Source organism: Pezoporus flaviventris, unplaced genomic scaffold (assembly GCF_033815535.1).
Source record: "Pezoporus flaviventris isolate CSIRO_AGI_PZ_B2104156 unplaced genomic scaffold, CSIRO_AGI_Pfla_v1 ptg000036l, whole genome shotgun sequence".
In the NCBI taxonomy this organism is placed as follows: Eukaryota; Metazoa; Chordata; class Aves; order Psittaciformes; family Psittacidae; genus Pezoporus; species Pezoporus flaviventris.
The window spans coordinates 542,045-566,685 of record NW_026892584.1 but is presented as its reverse complement, the minus strand read 5'-3'; the positions used below and the strand labels follow the sequence as shown (position 1 = coordinate 566,685).

The 24,641-nt window shown below is 37.5% G+C and overlaps 2 protein-coding genes across 3 annotated transcripts in view; one reads left to right on the top strand and one right to left on the bottom strand.

The window, feature by feature from the left end:
* Positions 1–9,609, top strand: part of IMMP1L (inner mitochondrial membrane peptidase subunit 1) — a 31,049-nt gene extending 21,440 nt beyond the window's left edge. The window contains exons 5-6 of the mRNA XM_061462805.1: positions 5,644–5,754; positions 9,446–9,609. Of these exons, the coding sequence (XP_061318789.1) occupies positions 5,644–5,754; positions 9,446–9,514 (180 nt within the window). The 3' untranslated portion in view covers positions 9,515–9,609. The remainder of the gene's footprint in view (positions 1–5,643; positions 5,755–9,445) is intronic.
* Positions 9,610–10,442: 833 nt separating this feature from the next.
* DNAJC24 (DnaJ heat shock protein family (Hsp40) member C24) overlaps positions 10,443–24,641 on the bottom strand; it is a 34,790-nt gene continuing 20,591 nt past the window's right edge. For both annotated transcript variants that reach the window (XM_061462806.1, XM_061462807.1), the window contains exons 3-5: positions 19,175–19,313; positions 11,697–11,765; positions 10,443–10,792 (exon numbers count right to left, since the gene is read on the bottom strand). In XM_061462806.1, the coding sequence (XP_061318790.1) occupies positions 10,647–10,792; positions 11,697–11,765; positions 19,175–19,313 (354 nt within the window). In that variant the 3' untranslated portion in view covers positions 10,443–10,646. The remainder of the gene's footprint in view (positions 10,793–11,696; positions 11,766–19,174; positions 19,314–24,641) is intronic.

Below are 24,641 nucleotides of genomic sequence, written 5' to 3'. Positions count from 1 at the left end.
GACAATATACTGTTGTTTCCTTGTAGTATGAGTTAACACTGCTACCACTGAAGGTTCCATGATTTTAATAGTAATTCATTTCAAAACTTGAAGACAGACAAGTCTTCACATCTTACCTTTCTATAACTTTTCTATTAAAACAACCAATGACTTAAAATAGAAAATGGATTAAAAAAATACTTAATCACAGTAAATTTAAGCCTGTTAATATTTCATTGTCATCTTTTCTCATAATAATCTGGACCAAGGTCATAATGTATTATTTTTAATACATGTATTCAGACAAGCTGGGCCAAGTACATTATATCTTATTCATAGGCAGTGTTAACTGCTTAATACGGAAAAAGAAGATGCTAAACTGTTTGGAAGTACCTGTGAATTTAAGGTAAATGGATTCTGTTATATTCTTTCAAAAAGTATTAAATTCTAGATAATTCAGCCTCTTAGTGATACATAAGAGATGTTGATTAAAGATCTGCTATACTGTTAAAGTTCCAGTGTGGCTGCTACCATTTCATAGCTTTTTTCCAGCACAAAAAAAAAAAAGGTAAATGTTTATGCTGATTTTGAAGGTATTGAGATAATTAAAGTTGTTGGTTTTTATATATGTGGTAACCTTAATATGAACAACGTTAGTGATAAGCCTATAGAAATGGTGGCTTCAGCAACTGGATCATTAAAAAGGAGTATCTGTTAAGCATTATTCACTCTTGGTTCTGAATTAATAAATAAAGGATTAAGGAACAGTTTGAGACTTTAAGCATAGAGTGATAAACTCCTGCATTTCTATGGTGTATATTTTATCCTAACTAGATGCAATTTACTTAAATAAGGCAATTTAATCTGTATTTAGTAAATTTGTCATTTGATATTGTAGATTCTTTCATCATATTTCACTTTAATCAAGAACGGTAACACCTGTGGTTTATTCACAAAAGCTTCTTTTGTTAACTGAACACCCGCAGGCCATGAAGCAATTACATTTGTTGCTTGTACCAAAGTAGGAGGCACTTAAATAGACCTTAGTAGGGATAGATGAGAACTTGCAGACTTTATTCTTTTGTCCAGCACTGAGATTAGTTCTTATCGTAGCTCAAGAAGGAAGCCTCTGAACTGAAAAGATGGGAATGATTTAAAGTTCTTCTTAAGTTTGAAACTTTGATATTGCTGGAGGTGATGTGAATACCTGTGACCTTATGAAAGTTCAAACTTCATCTATTCCCAGCTGATTGTACAAGCTGATGTTCTCTGACAAACACAGGCTGCTTAGAATTCTGAATGGATAGATTCATGTTTATAGTTTTCCACTTATTTATTAAAAATCCCTGTTTCTCCATCTTTAGTACCTGTGTCCCCCAAAATCACAAACCAAAAATAATCCCAAACCGAATCCAGCCAAAAGCCAAAACTCAACCTAAATCATAGAAGCCTGTTTTCATTTAGTTTGAGGTACTTTTGAGACAGATAATCTAATAGTTTTATTTGCAGTATATTAGTTTTCTAGTGTGCCAATTAATGCAGTAGAAGCATCTCATCTCTTGGTTTTGAAGTTAGCGAGATTACTTGAAGTTTGGTGGCATGTAAAAAGACCGAAAGTATATGATTCTTTGTTGACTTCTCCCTGGCCATTTATGTAAATTAATGTTTTATGCTAGTAAGTATGTATGAAACACCTGACCTGTACTTCAGTTTTGCTGCTTTAACTGCCATTGAGTAAATGCAACAGCCTTGCAACTTTAGCCAGTTTGTCAGTGAAAGATGCTTTTTTTATCTATCTGAGCTGAAAGAGAATAAACTACTGCTATGGGTTGAGTTGTTCTAAATTATAATCTTGCTCTTCTGGTCTGTCTGCTCCTGTACTAGAGCCCTCAGAGCCTTGGAAGGGAGAACCTGGAAAAGTCATGTGTCTGATCAGTGTCCTGTATTCTCATGCATATGAGCTGCACCTCAGATAACCGGTTCTGCCTGAGAACTGATGTTCCTTGGAAGTAAATCCTCAGATAATCTGCACAAAACCAGAGGCACAGTGGTTGCAAAGGCAAAGGGAGCAGTCTGCAGGCAGTCAGAGGCAGAATGTTTTCATGTGCACCCATGCTGCTTTGGCACTGCTGGTTTTGCAGGTGAGCCACTAGTTAGTTATGTGACAGTTCAGTTGTTGGGCTTGTGAGGCTTTCACATCTTAGTTCTGGTCTGTGTGTGAGGGGGAGCAGAAATGCTGCCCAGCCCAAGGTAAATGATTTTGGCACTCTTGTCAATGTTTCTTGTCATCACAATCATTTGGAGTGTAGTAATAGGAACTATGATTTCAGTTGTACTTTTTAGATACAATTAACTTGGTTTGAGAGGTCTGTGGCCTGTAGGTACCAAAATGCAGTGTTGTGTATTGTCAAGGAGGTGGCTTTCCCATTGCTTGGGGTTTTTCTGGCAATAGCAGCCTGTCGGTATGTAATTAATATACTCTTACTATAATATACAAGTTTTCCACATTTTTTTTTCCTTTGGTTAAAAATTGATATTATTCCTGACTTCTGTGCTTGTATGGCTTTAAGGCATTTTGGACTGGGTCTTGACTTTGCAAAGGTTGATACTCAAAGTTAATTTGGTTCAATGTGAGTAATCCTACTGAAATCAGTGATGTGGTCCAGACACAGTTTGGTGCATAAAGCCTTGAAGGATTCTGGCTTTAGTGTTTATTTCAAAGTGGTGTAAACATTTTTTTTTTTATAATCAATGATTATGGCTTGTCACTGGTATTTGGTTTACATTTTCATCTAATTCATCTTATTTTTATTACTTGTCTTATTTTTAGGTTGTAGTGAAGTGCTTAGATCATGGACAGGCACCATACAAAGGTATTATACTGTATTATCTCTAGATGAATTATACATTGTGACAGTACTCTTTAGGACAAATTTAGAGGTATAGGGTCCCGTCATACCTTCCATGGAGAACTACAGAAGTTACTGTAAGTGGTGAATTTCAGGATATAGGTTTATACTTTATTGCAAATGTTGCATTTGGAATGCAATCTATGAACGTCTTGTCTAGGCAAGTAATTATTCGTCATATTGGAAGTGATAGCCACAGCAGGCAAAAGCAATTGATTTTATTCTTTTACACTTATGGAGCATGTAACAATGATGGGGAGGTCTAGAAGTGTTTGGATATACTTATGTTGAGTGGGTCCTTATTTCACGTAATAAGAGATGAGCTTCACCTTCTGCCCAGAACTGGGGAGGGTGAGAAAGCATGGGAACCAGTAAAGTAGAAGGGGACCTGATTGTGTCCTGTGTGTGAAACAGCAGCACATGGCAAGACACAAGGCTATTTCGGAAACATGAAATGTTAATGTGTGTTTGCTTTTTTATTTCACTGAAAAAAAAATATGTCTTCCTTTCATAGTAATTTATGCTTCTCCTTTTGGTATATTTGCTGAGATAGTCTTTCAAAGTAACAGTAGTTTGATGCATGATTTGTAATTTTGGTAGATGCTGGAGAGTTTGCAACAGAAAGGTCAGAATGCTGCTTTATGTTTTAATACACACCTATTGCACTGGGTACAATGCAAATAATGAATATCCAACAAACCTAACAGTAGCTGCTGGACATTTGAAATCAACTGTATACCACACACTGAAGAATACAGAATGGCAGCGCATTCTCTAACAGAGACGTGTCAAAACCCTATGTTCACATGTGACTGAACTATTTTAAAAATTATTTATTTTAAATTGACTTTTGGCTGGTTATTTTGTTTGCAAAGCTGCTTGAGTAGGAGGAGGCTCAAAAGTCATCTCCCCGAAATCAGCTGGTCTTCCCAGAGGATGCTCTTCTGTGCACACATTAGCAATCTGATAAGCCTACAAAAAAAGAAAGGTGGCCCAATGTGGAATGCCTGTACTGAAGGACTGGGAAAACAAGAAGCAGAGGACCTTGACAAAACAAACAGATCAGTTTAAAACAAACAAGGCACCCCTCCTTTATACAGGAGCCTGTGGAAAGAAACAGTATCAGTAGGTTTCAAAAGGGTTTTGGGCATAGTGCTGGTCATACATAGAGATTCTAAAATGTTGAGGCAGGGATGTGTGCCCTCTGACATACTGAAACCCCTCTCCTGGATACCAGAGAAATTCAGGGGGTTTCTGGGAGAAGATGGACAGGCTTGCATGTGCTTTCCACCATGAGTACCTCTCTTTGGAACTGTCAAGAGACAAACTATTGGGTCTTAATCTGCAGCTTGTACACTTGCTACAGCTCAACAAAGGGACTCCAGGGTGATGTGATCTGTTACCATCCTAGCATGGTAACAGATGGGTAGGAGCATCACTAAGCAAAAGCCTAAAAGGCTCATTTAAAGACAAGGTTCCCGAAAGCATTACCTGGCCAAATACCTGCAAGTACAAACAATTACACTGCAGCTGCATTCTCCTCAAATGGTTTTCTGGGGAGCCTGATTTTATTCTTAATGGTTTACAGCCAAATTTCACTACTGGAGTGGTATTTTATTTTAATTTTACTTTTATTTATTTTAATTTATCTATTATCCTTGAATTCTGTCTATGTAGACTATGGTATTTACAAGTCCATGTGGCTTATTTCTAAACCATTCATGTTTATACTGCTCAAACTTTGAGTTTTATTTGCTTTTTTGTTTCCACGTTTTTTTCTCTGAATTATGGGCATAGTAATGTTTCAAGTACATGGTTTTGGAAAAATGTATGTTAACCTGAAGTCCATTTTAAATATTACCTACCTTGGGAAAATGTTGCTACTTTTAAATTTTCAGCCCAATTTAGAATTTTAGAAACAAAAACAGATTAGAAAAATAATTACTATTTTATTTGGTCACTTGTAAGGGGTTATTAATTAAAGAGGAAATCTTAGTTTAAGACTCTAACAACTTTCTCATATATGAAAGCTTTATACTCTCATGTTTCTCTGTCATTTGAGTCAGTCAGTGACTGCCATCAATCTATGGTATCTTACATAGTTAATGTATAACATATATATAGGCAATGAAAGGTCTTTGTCATATAGTATAAGGTCACCATCATTAATTTTCAAATTATGAAAAGGGATTTGCTGTTTTGTGATCATCATTATTGCAATATAATGTGTTGTGGATTCTGCCTGCACATAGAATGAACTGTGATCTTAATTAGAACTTTGACAAGCCTACTCCGATAAAATGATGAGATTATTCGTAATTGATGTCACAATCAATTACCAGTTAGTTCATCATGACTCTACTAACAGGTCTAGCCTTGGTGCTGGCCCCAGGATGTTGATGAGTGTGTGGCTGCCCTGTTCATGCTGTTACTGCGACAGGAGGGCAGATTTTCAGTCAACATCCTAATGACCTCTTTTGAAGTCTATTAAATTAATGACCCTGTCACACTGCTCTAACCTCTTACATCTTCATTTTGGATTTTTTGTTGCAAACCATTGGTTTTTGAGCACATGATAAAACAGATACTTTGGAGCACTCCACCCTCCAGATCTGGCACTAGATTCAATAAAAAACTAGTTCCTTATACAGTCATGAAATACAGAACACAGAAATCAGAAAATACATTGTAAGGCAAACTGTGCTCAACACCATTCTGTTCTATCTTTTTACATTGCAATCTTGCTTAATCATAGGTGCCTAAAGGACATGTTTGGTTAGAAGGTGATAATCTCAGGAATTCTACAGATTCCAGGTGCTATGGACCTGTTCCTTATGGACTGATAAGAGGACGCATTTGGTTTAAGGTATCTATATTTATAGTATCTAAAAACAGTTGCATTTGTAGTTCCTGTTAGGTATTTAAAACTTACCTCCCTAACTGGCTGGCCAAAGAAATGTGAAGGAAAGCTTGAGCACAGTGGCCACTTGCTGTAAAGGATAATTCAGTGGCAGTGGGGGTTTTTCTGAGCAGCACTCTTTGAGCTGAAACTGCCTCTGAAAATAGATGAGTTGTTTTGCAAGCACATCCAAACCTGATAAAAACACACCCATAATCTCCTCCCCCCATATACCCTACTGCACAGATGTACATTCCAACCTTAATTCAATCCTTGCCTTTGCAAAATGGTAGGAAAGGGCAGCTCCGTATTTCACTGCTATAATTTGGAAAGCATAGTTCAAAATACAAAATGGAGGGTAAGGTTATCCTTCGTACACTTTAGACAGGTAGACTAGCCTTGCTGCTACTTAAACTAAATCTGTGAAAGACCCTTAACAGTAAAGTCAAATCTCTGCCACCATAATTGTCCACCACATTTGTATTTAAGAAAAAAAAAGCTTTGAATTAAAATTGGATTGTCTAAACCTCCACAGTTTCTCCTCCGTTTCAACAGTTCTACAGCTTTACTTCACACTAAATTATTTTTTCATATTATCTGCCCTATTAATTTTTCTCATTTACCAAAAAGAAGAAACTAACACAATTTCCTCTCCATAAAAAGTTTAATCTAATGAAAAAGGGAGTTTGTATTACAGACTTATGCACCAGCTTTTAGAAAGCTAGCTTTAAAATGGTGCCATTTAGAATAAGAAAAAGGGTTTGAAACCTCTTCTCCATATATTGAAACACAGCCACAAACACATAATTCAGCACAGCTGTATTACATGCAATTTAATATTTATAGATTTAATTTACAGTTTTAATGAACAAAACTTGAAAGTTTTCAAAATAACCTCACTAATTGTTTACTAAACCTCAAATAACATGTCCTGTTCAGCACCACCACCAAGTTCTGTCTGATCTCTGTTCTGTCTGGATAGCAGTTGCCTTGAGTTCTTCCCTAGTGTTTACTGAGTGCTCTCTGTTCGTAATCTATATTGTTTGCCTTAACCGTGTACACCAGAGGAAGAACACTGATTCTAATATGGCTATTTGTGTGACCCAGGTTTTAGCTTGGATTGCTAACTGCTAAAATACAAATGATGCTAATATGCTGATGGCCCTCTTTATGAAAATGTGGTATTAATAATCCAACTGAAAAAAAAGTTTCTGACTATACACTAGTATGGAAAAAAACAACTGGTTACTACTTTAAGGGGACTGTTACCAAATTATTTCTTAAGAACCTGTGTCTGTGGACAGCTGTAATTTTGAGACTTGAGTGAAGTGACTGATGAGACTGAACCCTGAATTTTAGCACACAGCAAACTCTGTAAAATGAGTGGAACTTACACGCAGATATTCCATACTGAAGAAGTGCTTTAGGACTCTAGAATATTGTCTGTTTAAAAAGATAGTACACAATCACTTGATACTTAATCAAAATAATTAAGCAAATTTTATAGCAGCTATTTTATGACAGTGCACAGAGTAGCGATTATTAAAATTTTAATGAGATTTAAGTATATGGTGCCTAACAAAAGCAAAAATGAGTTTGTTCTTCAGATGAGTGTTTATAATTTGGATTGTTGATGTTAATTCACATTAGAATACAATGATCTTGCTCTTACGTCTTGCTGCTGAACATTAGATTGAAAGGCAGCAGAACACAGCCAGTCCGCATAGTGGAAGCTAACGAGACCACTGGCCAAGAAACCTACATGTGTTTTTAATGTAGTCTGCTAGGTGTTTAGCTTCTCCTTCATGTAAAATCTTTTACTGCCTCCAGAATGGAAGCTTATGTGACTTCATCTTAAAGTGCATTCTGGAGGAGAAGATAATAACAGTGGCTTTCGATGCTAAGTTATGTTTTCAGTAATGTATGCAAAAACCCAAATCTATTTGGAAGTCATGGATTTCGATAGAAGAGAGTAAGCTTATACCAGGCTTGTTCAGGCATCCTATTCTTGGCAAAACATAAATGGTAATACTCTGTGTGGCTTACCAGTGAAGTTCAGACCTAAGATTTGCAGCCAGCATTGGTGCGCCAGTGTTTAACCCAATCAGAACTAATGACATTTAATTATATTTGCCCCTTTTTCTCCATGCCACTCTGAGAGGTTAGCTAATTCCATGAAAAGGCTGCTGCAGATTCAGTAGAAGCTGAGGGAGTCCCACAGTGACAGAATTCGAGCTTCATCCTCCCCTAGGTAGGAGATCTGGTGCATTCCCTGGGCTTAGGCTCCATGTCTAAAATGGACCTGTCGTGTATCTTCAAAAGAGCTAGTTAGCCCCATTCATCCCCCATCTATCAGATCAAATATATGTAGGCCAAACCAATGAAGGCAAGGGGAAATAACTGCTAATTGGACTAGCCAGTTTGAACAAATAAGCCACAGTCAACTTCTGTTATAACTTGGACTTGCAAATTACTACACACAGCAGCATGTCTTTGTTTCACAGAAGAGGCTTGTTCCATCTTATTTCCAACCACTAGTACTGTTTCTCACATTCTCTCCTGCGTGCAGACTAGATAAAACATCATTTCTGTTCTAACTCTACCACTAAGATTACTGTATGAATTTGAAATGAAATTGTCAAAACAATACTTAAAACAAATCTAAGACTCCTTCTGTACTGTGGCTGTTCCATGAACTCAGTTAAAGAGTTCTTTCTCTGTCTAGATCACTTCATGTTGAGCAGTGGCTGTGTGATTTTTATGGGACTAGAGTCACTGAGGGCATTCATTCTTCAGCATCATCTCTTTCCCTTCTTCCTGCTATCCCCTTGTGCCACCTTTGAAACAAGTGTTGCGAGGAGACACAGACAGTCAAGGGAGACAAAGGACAAAGCATAAAAGAATGTCCTTGATTCCCTATTATTTTCTTTTGTTTTGTATCCAAGACCAGCCTACATGTAATTAGTGAATGTTGAGAGCACAGTACTCCTGGGAACGTTCAGGTGTATGAACGGCTATACAGGTAATTTCTGAAGAGAAGGTTTTTCTCTTGCTGGTGAGCATCATTTTCTGACACTTATACTTGGTCATGATTTGTGCTCCTTTTTTACATAGCAGTCCCCTTCTCAGAGGAGCCCCCCCTGGTTGAAGAGCCCCTGATGGTGTCAGGCACTCCACCCTTTTACACCTTTTTGTATGGGATAAGCTTATCTACAAGCCTGTGGAATTTTATTCCAGGGTCTGGTGTTTGTAGTCCAAATGCCCATCCAGAGGTAACCTTTGTGGTATCCTTCTCCTAGATGGATCAAAATACATACTCTGTCTTTTAAGTTAAGAGGTTTACAAGCTAGAAAACTTTGAATTCAAAAGACATTCTAGGAATGTATTTATTTCAAAGACTGGAAAGAATATTGTAATTTGTGAGGCCCCAGTAAAGCACACTGTGAATAAATTAGTGTTGTCTATGGCTGCCATGGAATGATGATTCCTCCTGATATACAGCATTTGTCACTTCTAGGAAAGGAAACATGCAGGTGAGAGAAGTTCACATACCATCACCCAAAAAGCTAAAAAATTATAGTTAATAAAATGATTACAACATTGAACTGAACTTTTGAGTGGTGATTAAAATTTCTTATAACTGTATTTTATTTCACAGATATGGCCTCTGAATGACTTCGGATTTCTACGTGCAAGCCCCAATGGCCATAGATTTCTGGATGATTAAAGGATTTAAGTGACTACTGCCAGCTTTCCTAGTATTTTCTACTAAAATTAATGAAACTGTTTTTGTTTAGAATAAACACAAGTATGACTTGATAAGGAGGTCTCTTTCTGAGATTACATCTAACGAAAGTGGGAATGATACACTGCTGTCATCAACAAAACCTGCCTCTTACCATTTCCTCTGTCTGTTTACAGTAAGTGCTTGAATTTATTAGAAAGATTTGGGTTTTGCTGCAAGCCAAGGTTAGCACTGACTGTTAACAAGGGATGAAAAAGGCACAATGCACCCAGAGCTGCACATAGGCTGTGCCTACAGTAGGAAGTAGTGTGGTCTGCTAGGATTAGGACTGAAAACAGTAATGGTGGGGGTTCTGGATCTGCTCACAGGAGTTTTGTAGGGTTTAGTTACCCAGAGGCCTGTGTGCCTTGTAGGGGTCAGAGCCCGGCTTCCTCTTTAGTTTTTACCTAAGGAATGAAGGCTGCATTTGTTCAAGATGGAGAGAGTGAGTTCAAAACTTGCTCCTTCTCCAAGCTGGAAAGCCAGTGCAGATGCACTGTCAGATGTGCACAGCCACTGGACCTGCTACGTATTACTAAGAGAATCAGCCTGCCTGAGCTGCAAGTCTCTGCCACCTCTTTCCAAGGCTCAAGTCCTTCTGAGGACTTCCATACTGAAGTTAAATATTTAATATGGAAATAGAAAATGTTCCCATTAATGCACCTTACTTTTTATTATGTTCAAAGCATTCTCACATCTATGGCTGCTAATTAAATTTTGTCATCTGAGCTGTTAAAAGGATTTAACCTAAGAGGTGGGACCTGAGGTAGAGTTGATACAGACTGAGACTGAAAGAAGCTACTCCATTGTTTACTAGGAAAGAAATGTCCTTTAGATCATGAGATATATTACCGTTGTACAGAACTCAGTGTTCTGTTCTGGAGGTTTTTATTAACTAGCTCTTTAGCTGCAGAAGGAAAACCAAGCCTCATATCTGCAGAGCTATGTTAGCTAATGTGCATGTTTCCTTTCTTAAGCCTAATTGAACTTATTCCTGTCCCCTTTTCTTTAACATACATTCCTTTAGCAGATGCTGTCCCCCATTTGTCCGGTCTTTTTACAAATTTGTAACTCTTCATGTGCTTGATGGAAACAGTCTTTGAAGGATCTCGATTACGAGTGAACATGTGTCACAACAAACCAAAGATACGTCCTTGATTTCACTCTTGAAGACAGTGTATTTCCCACCACATCGACATGGGAGAGTGTAACATTGTTCATCTGCCAAAAAGAAAACAAAAAAGCCTTTAGTGCTTTAGAAGAATAAAGAACTTATTCTGGGTTTTCTTCACAAAGCTGATCTTAATATAACAAATGACCTCTCATTGCTGGATTGTAGGTATCGGTACCTGGGGTACCATTTATTGCTCAAAAGATAAATCTACTCTTAAACTGTTTCAGTGACTGTGAAGTATTCTTACACCAGCCAGCCAGGGTCAATGTGGTCTCTCTACAAAAGCAATTAATAAAAAGGTGCACATCAGTGAAACAGATATTAAGAGAAAAAAAATAGGGCTGTTAGTCAGAAATAACAACAGATCAAGGATGGTTCCAAACCAGAATGCTAGCCCAGAAAACAGATGTAAAACAGAAGAAAGGAAAGCTGACAGGATTTTCCCCTCACAGCTTAAAGAAACAGTAGAAAACCCAAAACCAAACACAAAAAATCCCCAAAACCAAACACCCTCAGCCATTAATTTAAAAAGCAAATAAATGATAAAAGCTGGAGTATCATGAGGGAAGTAACACACAGATATTACAAAAATATTTAGAAAAAAATCTGTATGAAAACACCTGAAATTTTGCCATCATAGAGCCAAAAGATGCACAAGAGATTTGAGAAGAATCTGGAAATCTAACCACTCAATTATACAACAAGGAAAGAGCTAAGTGAAAAGTGGTACTGCAAGTGGGGCAGGGAAATAGAGGAGGAATGCAAGATAAGTACCACAGAAACTTAAGTTCCAATTCAGGTAATCATAGAGAACAGAACAGCTAAAAAGCTGAGAAAATACAAAACAGTAGAACTTAGAGACAAAATGATGGTATAAGATGTAGGAAAAAAAAAAAATACTTTTGCAGTGACAGTGAAAGGCACTGGGAACAAGTATTAAGGCACTCGTACCTTCATTCCAGGACATATCCTCAAGGGAAATCTGTGCATGTAGTGGCCATTCTTTTGTCAGATTATCTTCTATAAAGAAAACATGGCACATATTCAACCCTGATAACAACAGATCCTTATTTCTTCCTGATCAATGACTAGTTTTACATACCCAGCAGTCATGTCTGGTTCCTACTAGAGAGTCAATTAAAAATGCAGTTCTCTAAAACTTTAGTTTCCATGTCTCTGCATAAGCTGAAAAATGTTCTGCTGTACCCAGAAGTAAAAGGTGAAGCCACATTCTTGAAATTAAGGCATGACTGAAAACAGCAGTTCCACACATCCCAAACAATTATGTGAACTAGGAACAAAATTTAGTTTTGATAAAACCTTTTAAAAGCCTGTCTGTAACTACAACTCCACAAGCTGGAATTGGGAACGCCTGCTTACCTGTACCTGTCACAAAATCAGGGAATGGCTGAGGTCAGAAGGCATTTCTCAAGATCAAATCCTCCTGCACAGGCAGGGTCAGCTACAGCAGGCTGCCCAGGATCACAGACAGTTAGATTTTAAGTATCTCCACACATGGAGACCCCACAACCCCTCTTAGGCAACACATTCTCCTTTAGAAAGGGGAAGCCAAGTAAACTCCCCCCAGTAAACAATTTATCAGCACATTCATATTTGGTGTACAGTAAAGGACAGAAACCCCTTACAATTTGCTACACAAAACCTCCCAGCTGCTGCCTGTAAGGTCCAACTCCCCAAATGCTGCATTTTGAAGAACCAAAAATACCTAAAAGCATCTTTAGCACATACACAGAAATGCCCTAGATTTTGACTTGAAAGCTTAGCACTTACTTAAAGTTTAAATGGAGTTGTTATTGAGAAAGTAGGTGCTCCATCTCTTGAAGCAGTGAATCTACGATTGATAAGTTTGGTAACATCAAGCTTTCTAGAGCATGTGGTATTGTCTACAGCTTTCTGTGGAAATTCAGTTGGCAGTGAAAGTACATGCTGAAAAAGGCAGAGGCCCAGATTGTTTTGTTATTTTAATTCCCAACCTAATCACTATATTGTAGGGTATTCTAAATGTTTCCGAGCTTCTTCTATGTAGCTTCTCTTTTCTCTGGACTGAAAAGGGACCTTGCAGCTATCTCCTCCGCTAATATCCCAGAAAAACTGCCAAAAAATGATACCAAATGTGGGATGAGTTATCAGTGACATAGTGACTCGGAAGAGACATATATGAGTTGGCTTAATTAACTATCGGTTGATTTCACACATTAACTATGTAAAGCAAGCTATGTGCAAGTAAGATTCCTAATTTACAACAAAGGAGTGCATGGCTCCATCAGAGCAGAGTATCATAGGTGGAAGTATTAATGTAACTTGCCAGTAGTGAAATGAACCCTTTGCATTTTAGCTAAATCTTATGTATGTGTGTGGCAAAGAGTTAATAAGTTAATACATTTGGGGTTTTAAATTAGACATTTAAGGCCAGTTAAAAAAAAAAAAACACAAAACAAAACAAACCCCAACTGTCAAATATTAAGTCTTAAAGTGGGATTTCACATAGAACAAGTTATATAGGATTGGAGGTGGAGGACTGGGTCATGTCTTACCGGTAGGAAATGCAAAAGGGCAGGTGAACCATATGCTCAGCAAAGAACTGGTAAAACGCAAGCTGATGAGGTTATTATGCTTGAAGTAAAGTTACTCACAAATCATTGAATCATTTAGGTTCAGCCATTCAAGTAATGAAGAGGAAAGCTATGGGAAAATCTATACTCTCTTCCAAACATAGTACAATATTAAGGCTTGGGAGCAGAATTTCAACCAAGGTTTTCTAATTCACTACTGCAGTTGTAATTTTGAAAAGAAAAAATAAATAAGCAAAATTAATTACATAATTCCCAGACTGAACTGAGATTGTTATTCCCAGTCTGATGCTCCAGTCTGAAAGACAACTGGCTTATGGGCCATCTCAAAAAATGTGAACTGTTAATTAGTACTCTTGACTTGAGTAAGTCTCCAAATTCAGCACATAATCCAGTAACCCTCGTCAGTCAGTTTTATATGCTGCATTTATCTGCTTCCCTCATGCAGGCAGGAGAAGCTTACTTTCCAGAGTTGAGCAAAGCTTTACTTTCTAGTTCACCCATTAAATACAGAACCCAGCAGAAACAGATGCAGCCACTTATTTAAAGAGAGAGGCACAGCCCAGTGTGAGTTTGGAGAGTTTACAAGCAGAACTGCAAACCAATGGTTTTCACAGAGCGTGTTAGTGACTAATATTCTTCCTTATTTCATCTCTATCATTATTATTACAACCAGGGCTCTCTCACTGGTGGTTCTGTGAAGTAAACCTATATCTGCTTTTCACTCCTTTGCCAGAAGGAAAGTTATTTAAGACTGGTATTGCTACCAGTGCTGAGTTACAGGGTAGGTTTACTCACACATGACACCTACTCAACCTGCAGAACTCTGTGTACTGAGTTGTACTAGGTAAAACACATTCCTGTACATACAGGGGAAATTGTGAAGTCCTGGTAATCTACAACAGCTTGAAAAACAAATGTTAATTCACAAGTACAGCCTGCCTGGCTTTGCCATCTATTGGATTTGTCTGACAACAAGAACTGAAAGGATTCTGCAGCTCCATTGTCTCAACTGCAGGATCTCAGAAAACACTGGCAGGCTCATCAGAGAGGTTTATGAGCCTGCAATTCAAAGAGATTAAAAGGAAAAATCTACGGAGATTCTTTCAGGCTAAAGAACAACATTAAATAACTATTAGCAGCTTGGTTCAGTAAAGCTTTACTAGAGCCCTTGCTGGGTCATTCAGAAATTGTAAAAGAGGAAAGGTATTTAAGTTTCACTTGAGGATACAATAAATATTTCTTGGGCTATTTAAGGCAGAGTTTTAGGGAAAGGGTTGCAAGCAGTGAGTGGAAATTTCACCCTTTTAACAGTTTATGGCAATACTAAAAATAGTCGCAATACTTAAAAGATTTTTCTAGCTTTTTATCAGTCATATAGTCTTCAAATTCATAAAAGTTCAAGATACGTATATTCAATCAAATACTGTCCATAGTACCTACTCGGTATCAAAATCTGCACAGTTCTCAAAACCTGGATGTCTTTGTCATCTTCTTCTGAAAGACTGTTTAGTTTTTAAATGATTACTGACTTTCTAGTCTCTCATATTAATTCAAACTAACCATGCCTACTTCAATTGCAAACGATAAAAAAGTCATGCGTTAAGAATTTCCATAACAAAAGCCATATTTGTTAAATAAAATAAATACTGCTTGACTCGTAGCCAGTGCAGATCAGAATTAACTCCAAAGAACTATGAACAAGGGTTGTGTTCCAGCACTAGCTGAGGGTCTACAGCCCTAAAAATCCATGGCTAGAGAAGGAATACATACTTCTGTGCCTTCACAAGTAGCACCTGGCAGAATTAAAAGCCTGAAGTAATAGCCATGGGAAGATCTTTATTTTGGGCTGAATTTTTTTTTAAAAGAAGGAATTTTCTTAACAAGGAACCACTGAACTATGCTGCATTAATTGTTTTCCTTTCTTATAATTAGGTAGGGAAGGTGTTCAATTGCCATTCCTGCTACTGAAAGCATTTTTGTAGATTCTTGTCTCGCTTCTCCTGCTTACTCTTAGGGAATCTGTAAGGTTATTCTGGCATCCTATTTATCACATTATGTGAAGTATCTTGGTATCTAATACAGTATCATCACTTTATTGCCATAGCAGGAGGGAATGATGGATCAATGGGGAAGCAACCATCTCTAAACCAGCCTTTTCAGTTTACTATACTAGGAGAGGAACAGGGAAGGAGCAGGGGGAGAAGCAGCTACCGTTTCTTTAGCTTGGGTTTTCATTTTTCCACTTTATGACCACACCTGTGTAAGCCTCCCTTTCCAAACCTGCAGCAGAAACTTCGAGTGAGGACAGCTCCTCAAAGATTTTTTTTCAGGTTTTAAAGAAGATTGGTATTGCCAGTGAAAGCTGAATTAGTGACCAGATATTTTAGCCTAACTAAAGGTCTTTCTTGTGCCTCACTGACTAAAGGGAAGATACGTAGTGGATGGAACCAGACTCCTCAGACACAAACAGTGGAAGCTGCAACAGTAGCAATTCCAGTTAGGACTTGTAATTTCTCACATAGAATCACAGAGTGGTTTGGGTTGGAAGGGACCTTAAAGCTCACCTACTTCCAACCACCCCCCTACCACAGGCAGAGACACCTTCCACTAAACCAGGTTGCTCAAAGCCCCATCCAGCCTGGCCTTGAAATCTAAGAAGTGAAGCAAGAACTAAAAAATGATGCTGGAATATCTATTCATGGATGAAAAATGCATCTGTAATATTTTTCTAAAAATGTAATTCCAAATGTGAAAATGAAAAGGAGGTATGTCCTGAGATGTGAAAACTCCTCCTTGTGATTACACCCCCACCCTATAAACACCCAGGCTCTATGGACACCTCTGTCCATCATCATGTAAGAACATATTATCCAGCATAGAACCTCACTGGAGCCATACATGGAAGATTCCCTAGATTCTTAAATTTCTGCACCCTCTGCCCCCAAAACATATACAGAGCAACTGGTTTTAGTGTTAATCCCATGACTACCTTTGAATTATTTGCTACATTAAGTGATTTAATTTTAATTGCAACCTTTCTGTTCATTATTCAGTCAGGTTGGACAGGGCTTGGAACAAACTGGTCTAGTGGAAGGTGTTGCTGCCCATGGCAGGGGGTTGGAACTGGAGGAGCTTTAAGGTCCCTTCCAACCCAAACCAGTCTGGGATTCTCTAATGAGAAAAAAAAAAAAAAAAAAAAAGTCCATTCTTAATAGGTAAATTGTTATGCAGCTTTTTTTTCCACCCCCTAAGTTTTACTTTTTCTCTCTGGCCTCTCCCCCTTGCCCCCCCAGACTGAAAGCAAAACCCTTTAGCATTATAACAGGGTATTCTTATATGTCATGAAAGATATGACAAAGAAATGAACTGAAATATTTTCACAAAACGGAAAAAGACAGTTCTCCAATTTCCAGACCAGAGAGGCCTGGAAGAGTATTTCAGCCAAACTTCTAAATGGTTTGGGGTTTGTCCTTTCCTCTTTAATACTATGGCCTGAAGGCACAGAGAAATAAGTAGGAGAGCATAGCAATACCTTCAAAGAAAAGCATTATTAAGGTATGAAAGCACATTCACTTGTTATTCTCAACAATTCAAACAAGCAGGAAATTAAAACCATAGAGCCCCACACTTTCAGCTTCCTGGAACGTCTCTGGCCACCGAGTTTCTGAGTCAAGTAATTAAGATTTAGTTAGTATAACACAAGAAGGTAAATACAAATAATCTGTGACTTGGGAAGAGGACTACAGTGCAAGTGACTTGTAGCCAGGCACATGTGCACGCTGGCATCCTTCAGATCCTGCTTCCTGGCCTCACAGTCCTACTAGCTCGCTGTATTATCTCCCTCATCACTATTCCCCTTAGCTGCTGTCTCCATTCCTTTGTTTGTGTAAGCTTTTACAGCAGTGTCTACGACTTAGTCTAGAATCATGACTTTAGAAGCAGCTTGACAAGCATTCAAAGAACCAGAATTTATTTCACCATCATTTTGCTGCCAGGGAACACGCTGCAAAGAATGCAACAATACTGCACATGCGTGTTACATGTGGCTTAGTCTGAAACACCTGATCCCCTGTGAATGGCACCCTCTATATTAAAATACATCTATTCCATTACCAAAAACCTGTGTAAATAAATAATTTGTTTTCTTAATTTACTAAGTCTTTTTTATAGGATCTTCAAGTGGCTTTTTGAAGACCTCATCTGGATGCAAAAGAACCTCAGGAAATATAGGTAACCTTTAAAATACTTTGGAATGAGTTTTGTCAAAACTAATTTATAGTAATGTCCTTATATTCCATGGGAAAACAAAGTTACTTACTAAATCTTGATGTAGCTCTCAATTTCAGTGGATTAACTTGACCCAAGTGAAATGGAACTCTGTATTTAAGCTTTATTTAAAAATCACTAGATACAGAGAAGGTTTCTCACGTGACCTCTAATATTTCTTTTTTCCTGTGCATGTACAATTTGTGACAACGGAAGACACAGCTGATATGACAGTGCCAGGAGTACAATAGGATGAGAGCACTGGGTAGCAGAAATTCCTCTTCTGACATCACATTCAGGCATTTAAAAAATAAATTTGAGATGAAAATGTGTTTATGTTTGACCTTAATCCTGTTTATGTGACAAATCAGCGCAACATCCAATTTTTTTCCCCACCCTTTTAAACTATTTATTCTATGATTCTGTTCTCACCCCTCCACCCTCTCTTCCAAAACCCACACAAAGTGTGAAATACAAGATTATCTAACTAGAGAATTCATACTAAGTATATACAATTATGTATCGCTCTTTTTATCCAGCAGTAATGCATATCTGCCAGAATGACTAAGTCTTTGTCTGTAAGTTGTGGTACCCGCAGCGGCAGGGGAGTTAAAAATCAGCACAAGAGAGAAGGGTCTGATGGTGTGCCAGTGTACAATGGAAGAGAATTCAATAACAAGCTGCAGAGACAGTGGGCTTTTATCAGACACATTCAGAAGTGATGGTGGCTACACGTCAATGCTGGACCAGAGTGTGTTACTGCAGAGTGCAACTGAGTGTTTTCCCCACAGGCAATACACTATTATTGACTCCCCCCCATTAACATGTAGGGTGGATATACATTTATTGAAGGTTCTAATGGAAGGCTGAGGGACTCCTATCCTGAGGCCAGAGCAGAAAGACAGCCTATCACTTCATGTAATGGTAGCCCATGTGTGACAGACCTGACCTACATTTCCCCCCTTTCTTTCTCACAACAGCCTGTCACTGTTTTAAGAAGCTATTTTCTGAGAGGTATAAAAAGAAATGCATGCCAGAGCTGCCTAGTTAATGTGTTATATCTGAGTATTATTTATAAACCTGCTTTAAAAGACTGTTTTAGTCTACAGATGAATAATGAAAGCTACTATAACACACACAACTGAAAAGAATGTGTCTTTAATGATTCTCAAGTGCTTATAAACACACATTAAATACTAGGTATAAAAGGATTAATACCTGTACCTAAGATACTGCAACAAAATGTAAGATAAGACTTAAAATTAAGGTCACTTAATGAAGCTGCCTTAATAAAATAAAAAGGTCTGTAATTAGTATAAATTTCATGTTTGTTCAAATTATTAGGAATAACGCCACCTAATGTTTTGTTGGAAGTAATTCAGTGTTTTCACTAACGTACGTGTAGCAAAAGCTATAAATAATGGATCCACATTTGAAAGCAGGACAAGAGTGAAAGAAACATTTGGCTCAGCAATAAACAGCATTTTAAAATACCATCTAACTACCACTCTCAGACCCTGCTTTTTTAAAGAGCGGCTGCCACTACTGCATTCCTTGGCAGGGACCTACCACGCTGCTGCAGGTCATACTCTTTTTTTGTCTCTTCGTTCCCTAGAATTTTCCATGCTTGATCGATTTCGATGAACCTCTGTACACGCTCCTCCACTTCTCCTGCTGGCACATCTGCCTTCTGCTTGTCTGGATGATACTGCCCATCACACAAACAAACAGAAAGATGAAAAAACAAAGTTGAGGGGAGCGGAAGTGAGGAGGGTGGAAGAGGAGCAATCAATAATGCATTTGATATTCAGTTAAAAGGACAGAGAAAAGGAGAAGGTCTGAGGTAAGGTGCCAAAGGAAGGGAGACAACGATGCTGGGCACAAGAGAAAACTGCCAATTTAATTAGACCACTGAAATGGCAACAAAACACCAGTGGCACAAATGTCACCATGCACACTGACGGCATTTTCTGGGTAATTTGCTGATGGAATCATTGGTCTTATGGACAATTTACCTAGAGAGAATGACTACCACAAGCAGAAATAGGTACATGCAGAGGAGCACAACACGGGAACAAGAGGAGGTGCTTTAAGTGCTAGCAGCTCTCTGAGTATTACACACAGAAGATTCAAACAATACCACCAATGTTTAGTTAAGGCTATCACAGGCAGATTGAATGCTGCATCACATGTGCCTAGCATTTTTAAAAAAATATCATTTAAGTAGTAAAGAGAATATACATGATCAGATATGATACTACATGCAATTCTGGTTTTGAAAATATGCCTCAACATCTTTAATTTCTTCCAGTTCAGTGAATCAATAGCCCTTCCAAATATTTAAAGTCGTGGATCACTGGCTACAAAATTCTGTCATTTTAGTTAAGAAATGGTTATTCAAGGACATGACTGCAAGAAATCCGACATTAAATGGCAATAATAATTGAAATAGTATCACATTTTCTCTACCATTCATTCTAAACGGAGCATTCCAGCTAATGCTTTTAGTAGTCTACGTCTACACTAAGCAAAAGCCCCAAACTTCTGCTCTTTCACTGTAATCCTCTTCATACCCTTCTCCATCTGAGACAATGAACAACATGTCCTTGCTCCAGCTCTTTTAGGTCCTGCTCAGCCTGCTGAGACACCAACCACAGGACACCTTACCAAAGTGTTAACCAGCCTAATAGATGAAGTTCAGAGAGCACTCTGATATCCTCCATCAATACTTTAGACACTAATCAATCAATACTCTTGTTTGGCATCTTCCCTTATTCTTGGTTACTGTATATTTGCTTCTGATGCTCCTCCCTCTCCATTATACCCTTCATAGGAGCTGCCTCAACAGAGCCAGGGGTTTGGATTTGTACTGAGGGACGTGAAATATGATGCATGTTTCTGACCTCCTCCTCTTTTCCCATTCAGCCTTATTTCAGGGTTAATCTCTGCTGCAACCGTGCACAAGTTCTGTAATGAAAACAGACAAGCCTGTTTTCTACTCGACCTATCTCCTTCTCCTCAAACTGAACTATTGCTCATCTCTCCCTCTGTGCATCCAGTTATAAGTTCTTCCTCAAAATGTTAGAGCCACCCAATGTCTCCTGCAATATCACTTCTCAAAACCTGTGCAAATTATCTTTGTGTCACTCATACCTGCCACCTGAGCACTATTTTCAGCTCTATTAGTGTACTCAGGAACTACCTATATCTTTCTGGCTGCATAAACAGTGTTTTTAAGAAGCGATGCTTTCATAAATATAGCTTTTCACTGAGCACATATCCTGATTTTTGAACACAGCACTAATTTTTACTAATATTACTACTTAATAGGCTTTTATAAAAACAATAAAGGATATTTTCCTGAGCCTGACAGAGGGTAAAAGGAAGAAGGTTAGAGGTTAGAGATGTCTGCCCAGTCTAGTTTTCCTTTTTTTTTTTTTTTTACCTCTAGTAGAAGTAAATTTCTAACTTATTGTCTGGAATTTATATCAGTTTATAGCAGATGAGGCTTTGTAGTTACTGTGAACATTAAAAAAAGAGTCCAAAGCTTAAATGAAAAAAAACTTTAAACGTTGTCTGTTGGAGACCTGGTGAATTTTTTAGTGCTGCAGGAAAGCAAACTTAACCTGCTGACCTTTTCAATTACAGTATCAGTATTATGCCTTTCTAAAACAACTGTATTTAGCTGTCTTATTTTTAATATGCATCAGACTGTACTTATCACCTGACAAATACACTCTAAAAACACAGATACAGGTTCAGTTCATGGTTGTGTAAGTATCATGGAACACCTTAGTTTAAGTAAATGAATTGTATTTCATTATTCTAATCTATTGGCTTTGATACCAAGCAAGTGAGCAAACCTTTGGTCTTGGGAAAAATACAGTGTTTATATTGTTATGTTTACCAAATAAAGCGCACACCCTGAAAACTACTTGAGTTCTATCATGTATTTGATTTATACAGTCATCATTTTATTTATTCAGTGTACCACACATAGCTTTCACCCACAGGGTTAAGAATTTGGAACACACTGTAGCACATTCAACTGCTATATTTTTTATTTCTACCTACTTTGTACTCCATGAAGTTTGGACCCTGCAAAATTAACCCCTGGACTTTAATCCCTGAAAATTAGTAAAGACCTTTTGGTCAATAACTGTATTATGTCTCAATAACCATACTAACAAACCTTAAGAACTCTCTTATCACAAGATGAGACGCTACCAGGTCCCTATCCTCCTAACACTTGTACGAGTTGCTTAACTTTATGCAATAAATGTAATAGGGTTGATTGACTTTAATCAAATTCAAATAAGCAAGCAGAAAACGTTGAGTTAAATCAATTTAATGTACATTTCTTACTGGCACTCATGAAGTTATTTTTCAAAAGGAATTTACAACACCCAATAAGAATCAACTTAATTCGACTTATTGGGAATGAAAGAGTGAAGCACACAGGCATAGATAAGTTTTACACTAAATTTGCAATCTCTTGCTAAACTGTGGAATACATGGTAAATAAACCACTCAATATAGTCAAACTTTTACTCATAACTCTTTTCCACATCACAAATTAAAAAGGCTGATTATTTGAAAAAGGTTCAGAAAGTACTATTCCTTCTCATTTATTACTTAATACATCATCATGGTCATTTTGCCTTGTGTATAAGGGGTATTCATTTTAAAAACAAAAGATGCCCCACATGTCCAATTCCATTCATGAAAACAGGTGGCTTTATTTTCTACGAAAACTATTACTTCTTCCAAATATTTATGAAAAGTGCTATCATTTACTACTATGTATTGCACAGATAACTAAAGAATTCCCCCTCCCCCTAAAATTACACAACTTTCAAGTAAGCATGTTTAAAATGTAAATATTCTAATTTTTCCTGACTGAGGAAAATTAAGTAGATCAGCTCTATTTTCCCAATTCTTTTCTTTTCTTTTTTTTTTTTTTTTTCCCTCCGGGATTAGAGTAAGGACTACTCTCCACTTTCCACAGCTTTATCTTTCCTAATTTCCCACATTTCATGCAAAGCTGTCAAACAGTAGGAGGAATCCTAAGCAGCAAATAAAAAGTAATATAAAAAGGACGAACCAGATGTGGCTGCATTGAAACTTGACCTTCTCGCCCAAGACAATATTTTCAAGGAAATATTTTCAGGGGTTTTTATTCTTCTTATATGCCTTTTAGGGTTTTCTTTTTTTGTTTGTTGTTTTTTTTTGGTAAGGGAAACCATTATTAAGGTTCTAAAAAGTCAAAAGTAAAGACCAACACAGGACAATGATGAAACTATTACAATTGAATAAAAAGTGAGACTATTCTGGACTTACCATCATGAGTCATAAAGTAACCACTAAGCATCCGTACTACCAAGTTACAGCATAATAAATTTCTAAACTATCAGATTTTATTAAAGATTTTTAACTCTGAAATTATCTACAGGCTCCTGGAATCACCTTGCTAAATTAAACTGACAAGTTGAGACAACTCTTGAATTCCTGCTTTATTTCAACAGCGGATGCGTGCCTATGTTTGACTAAGAGACGTATTTAAAGCTAGAGATGTGCCCTAAGTTCCTGAATAAATCAAGTGGTTTTTAACAGGGGATTACTTTACTTACATGCATTTAAGTACTTGTGCTTTTGTAGGAACTACATCTAATGACTAAATCTAAGCTGTAAATAAGAGTCAATGATAGAATACTAACATCTAAACTTAACGTTAACTCGGTACGCCTTAGCATCCTCTGTTTCTCCATGTTAGACATACGGTATTAGCTATGACAGCCTTATAGCCTGACAGTATTTGTTTGATGTAATGCAACTAGAACTAAGATTTCCAGCCAAGTATGGATAATCTTTTTCTTTTTACTTTTCGTCACAGCAGAAGTTAACAGGAAGCCAGTTTTCATGACCTGCACTACAACTACTGTAGCTCCTGGAATTTGTAAAAAGAATGATGTTAAAAAGTATCTAGTGGTGAAAGACACTCTGTAATGGTCAGGGAAGAGAAATTCAACCCAAAGTTTACAAATGCAGCGCTACTCCATGTCAGCTGAAGCTACCACTCTGATGAACGACAGAAATTAGAATCACAATCAGAAGAGGTAAATGTCACGAAATTGGTTTGCAAAGGGTTGGTTGGATTAACACTGCAAAAGTGGAAGTCACCACGGATAAGCATCAGATAGTATGAGATAACAGCAGTACACAGCAATGACATCCATTCCCACTGATAGAGTTTATTAATGACAGCAAGTGGACACAGAATTGGATACTCCATTGCTCAGAACAGAACGAGAGGGGAGAAACACTGGAAGCAGCTGGAGGAAGAGAGAAAACCAAGCTGTTATTTTCAAATAACGTTGCCATACTCATGGCTGGGAATCCAGCAGAATGAGACTTTGCCTCCTCACCGGAACTGCACACGCTTTTGAAGAAATCACATTATCAGTATTTGAGAGCTTCCATCTATTTATTCTTGTATCAAAAGCTCCATAGTGAAGAGGCAATGTACTCAAATTTCAGAATCAGAATTCTCTCTCGGAGTCAATATATGACACTTTATCTAGTTAATAAATCTAAACTATTATCAACTCCACATTATAAGTTAAAATTCTGACAAAGACGAAATAGGTACAAGCAAGCAGAACAGAAATCCTAACAAACAGGCTTGGTTTATCAAAGTTTAGCAACAAACAAATGTGTTGCACTAAGACAAAAAAATGTATAAATCATCACCAATCTGTCCCTTGCAATATAACAAACAAAACAACAAAATGCAGGGTAACATGACCACAAAAACTGTGTTTAAAAAACATTTCTCAAGCTATATACAACATTATCATCATACATTAGCCACTGTAATTGTTGTTATCTACAGGTTAAGCTAGCAAGGTCAGGACAAAAGCTGTCAAGTGTTCTCATCTGACAGAAGTATTCATAGGTCCATGTAAATTTGTCCGTAGACTACAGAGCTCATCATAACACTTCACATCATATTAAAAAGAAACTGCAAGACAGTCAA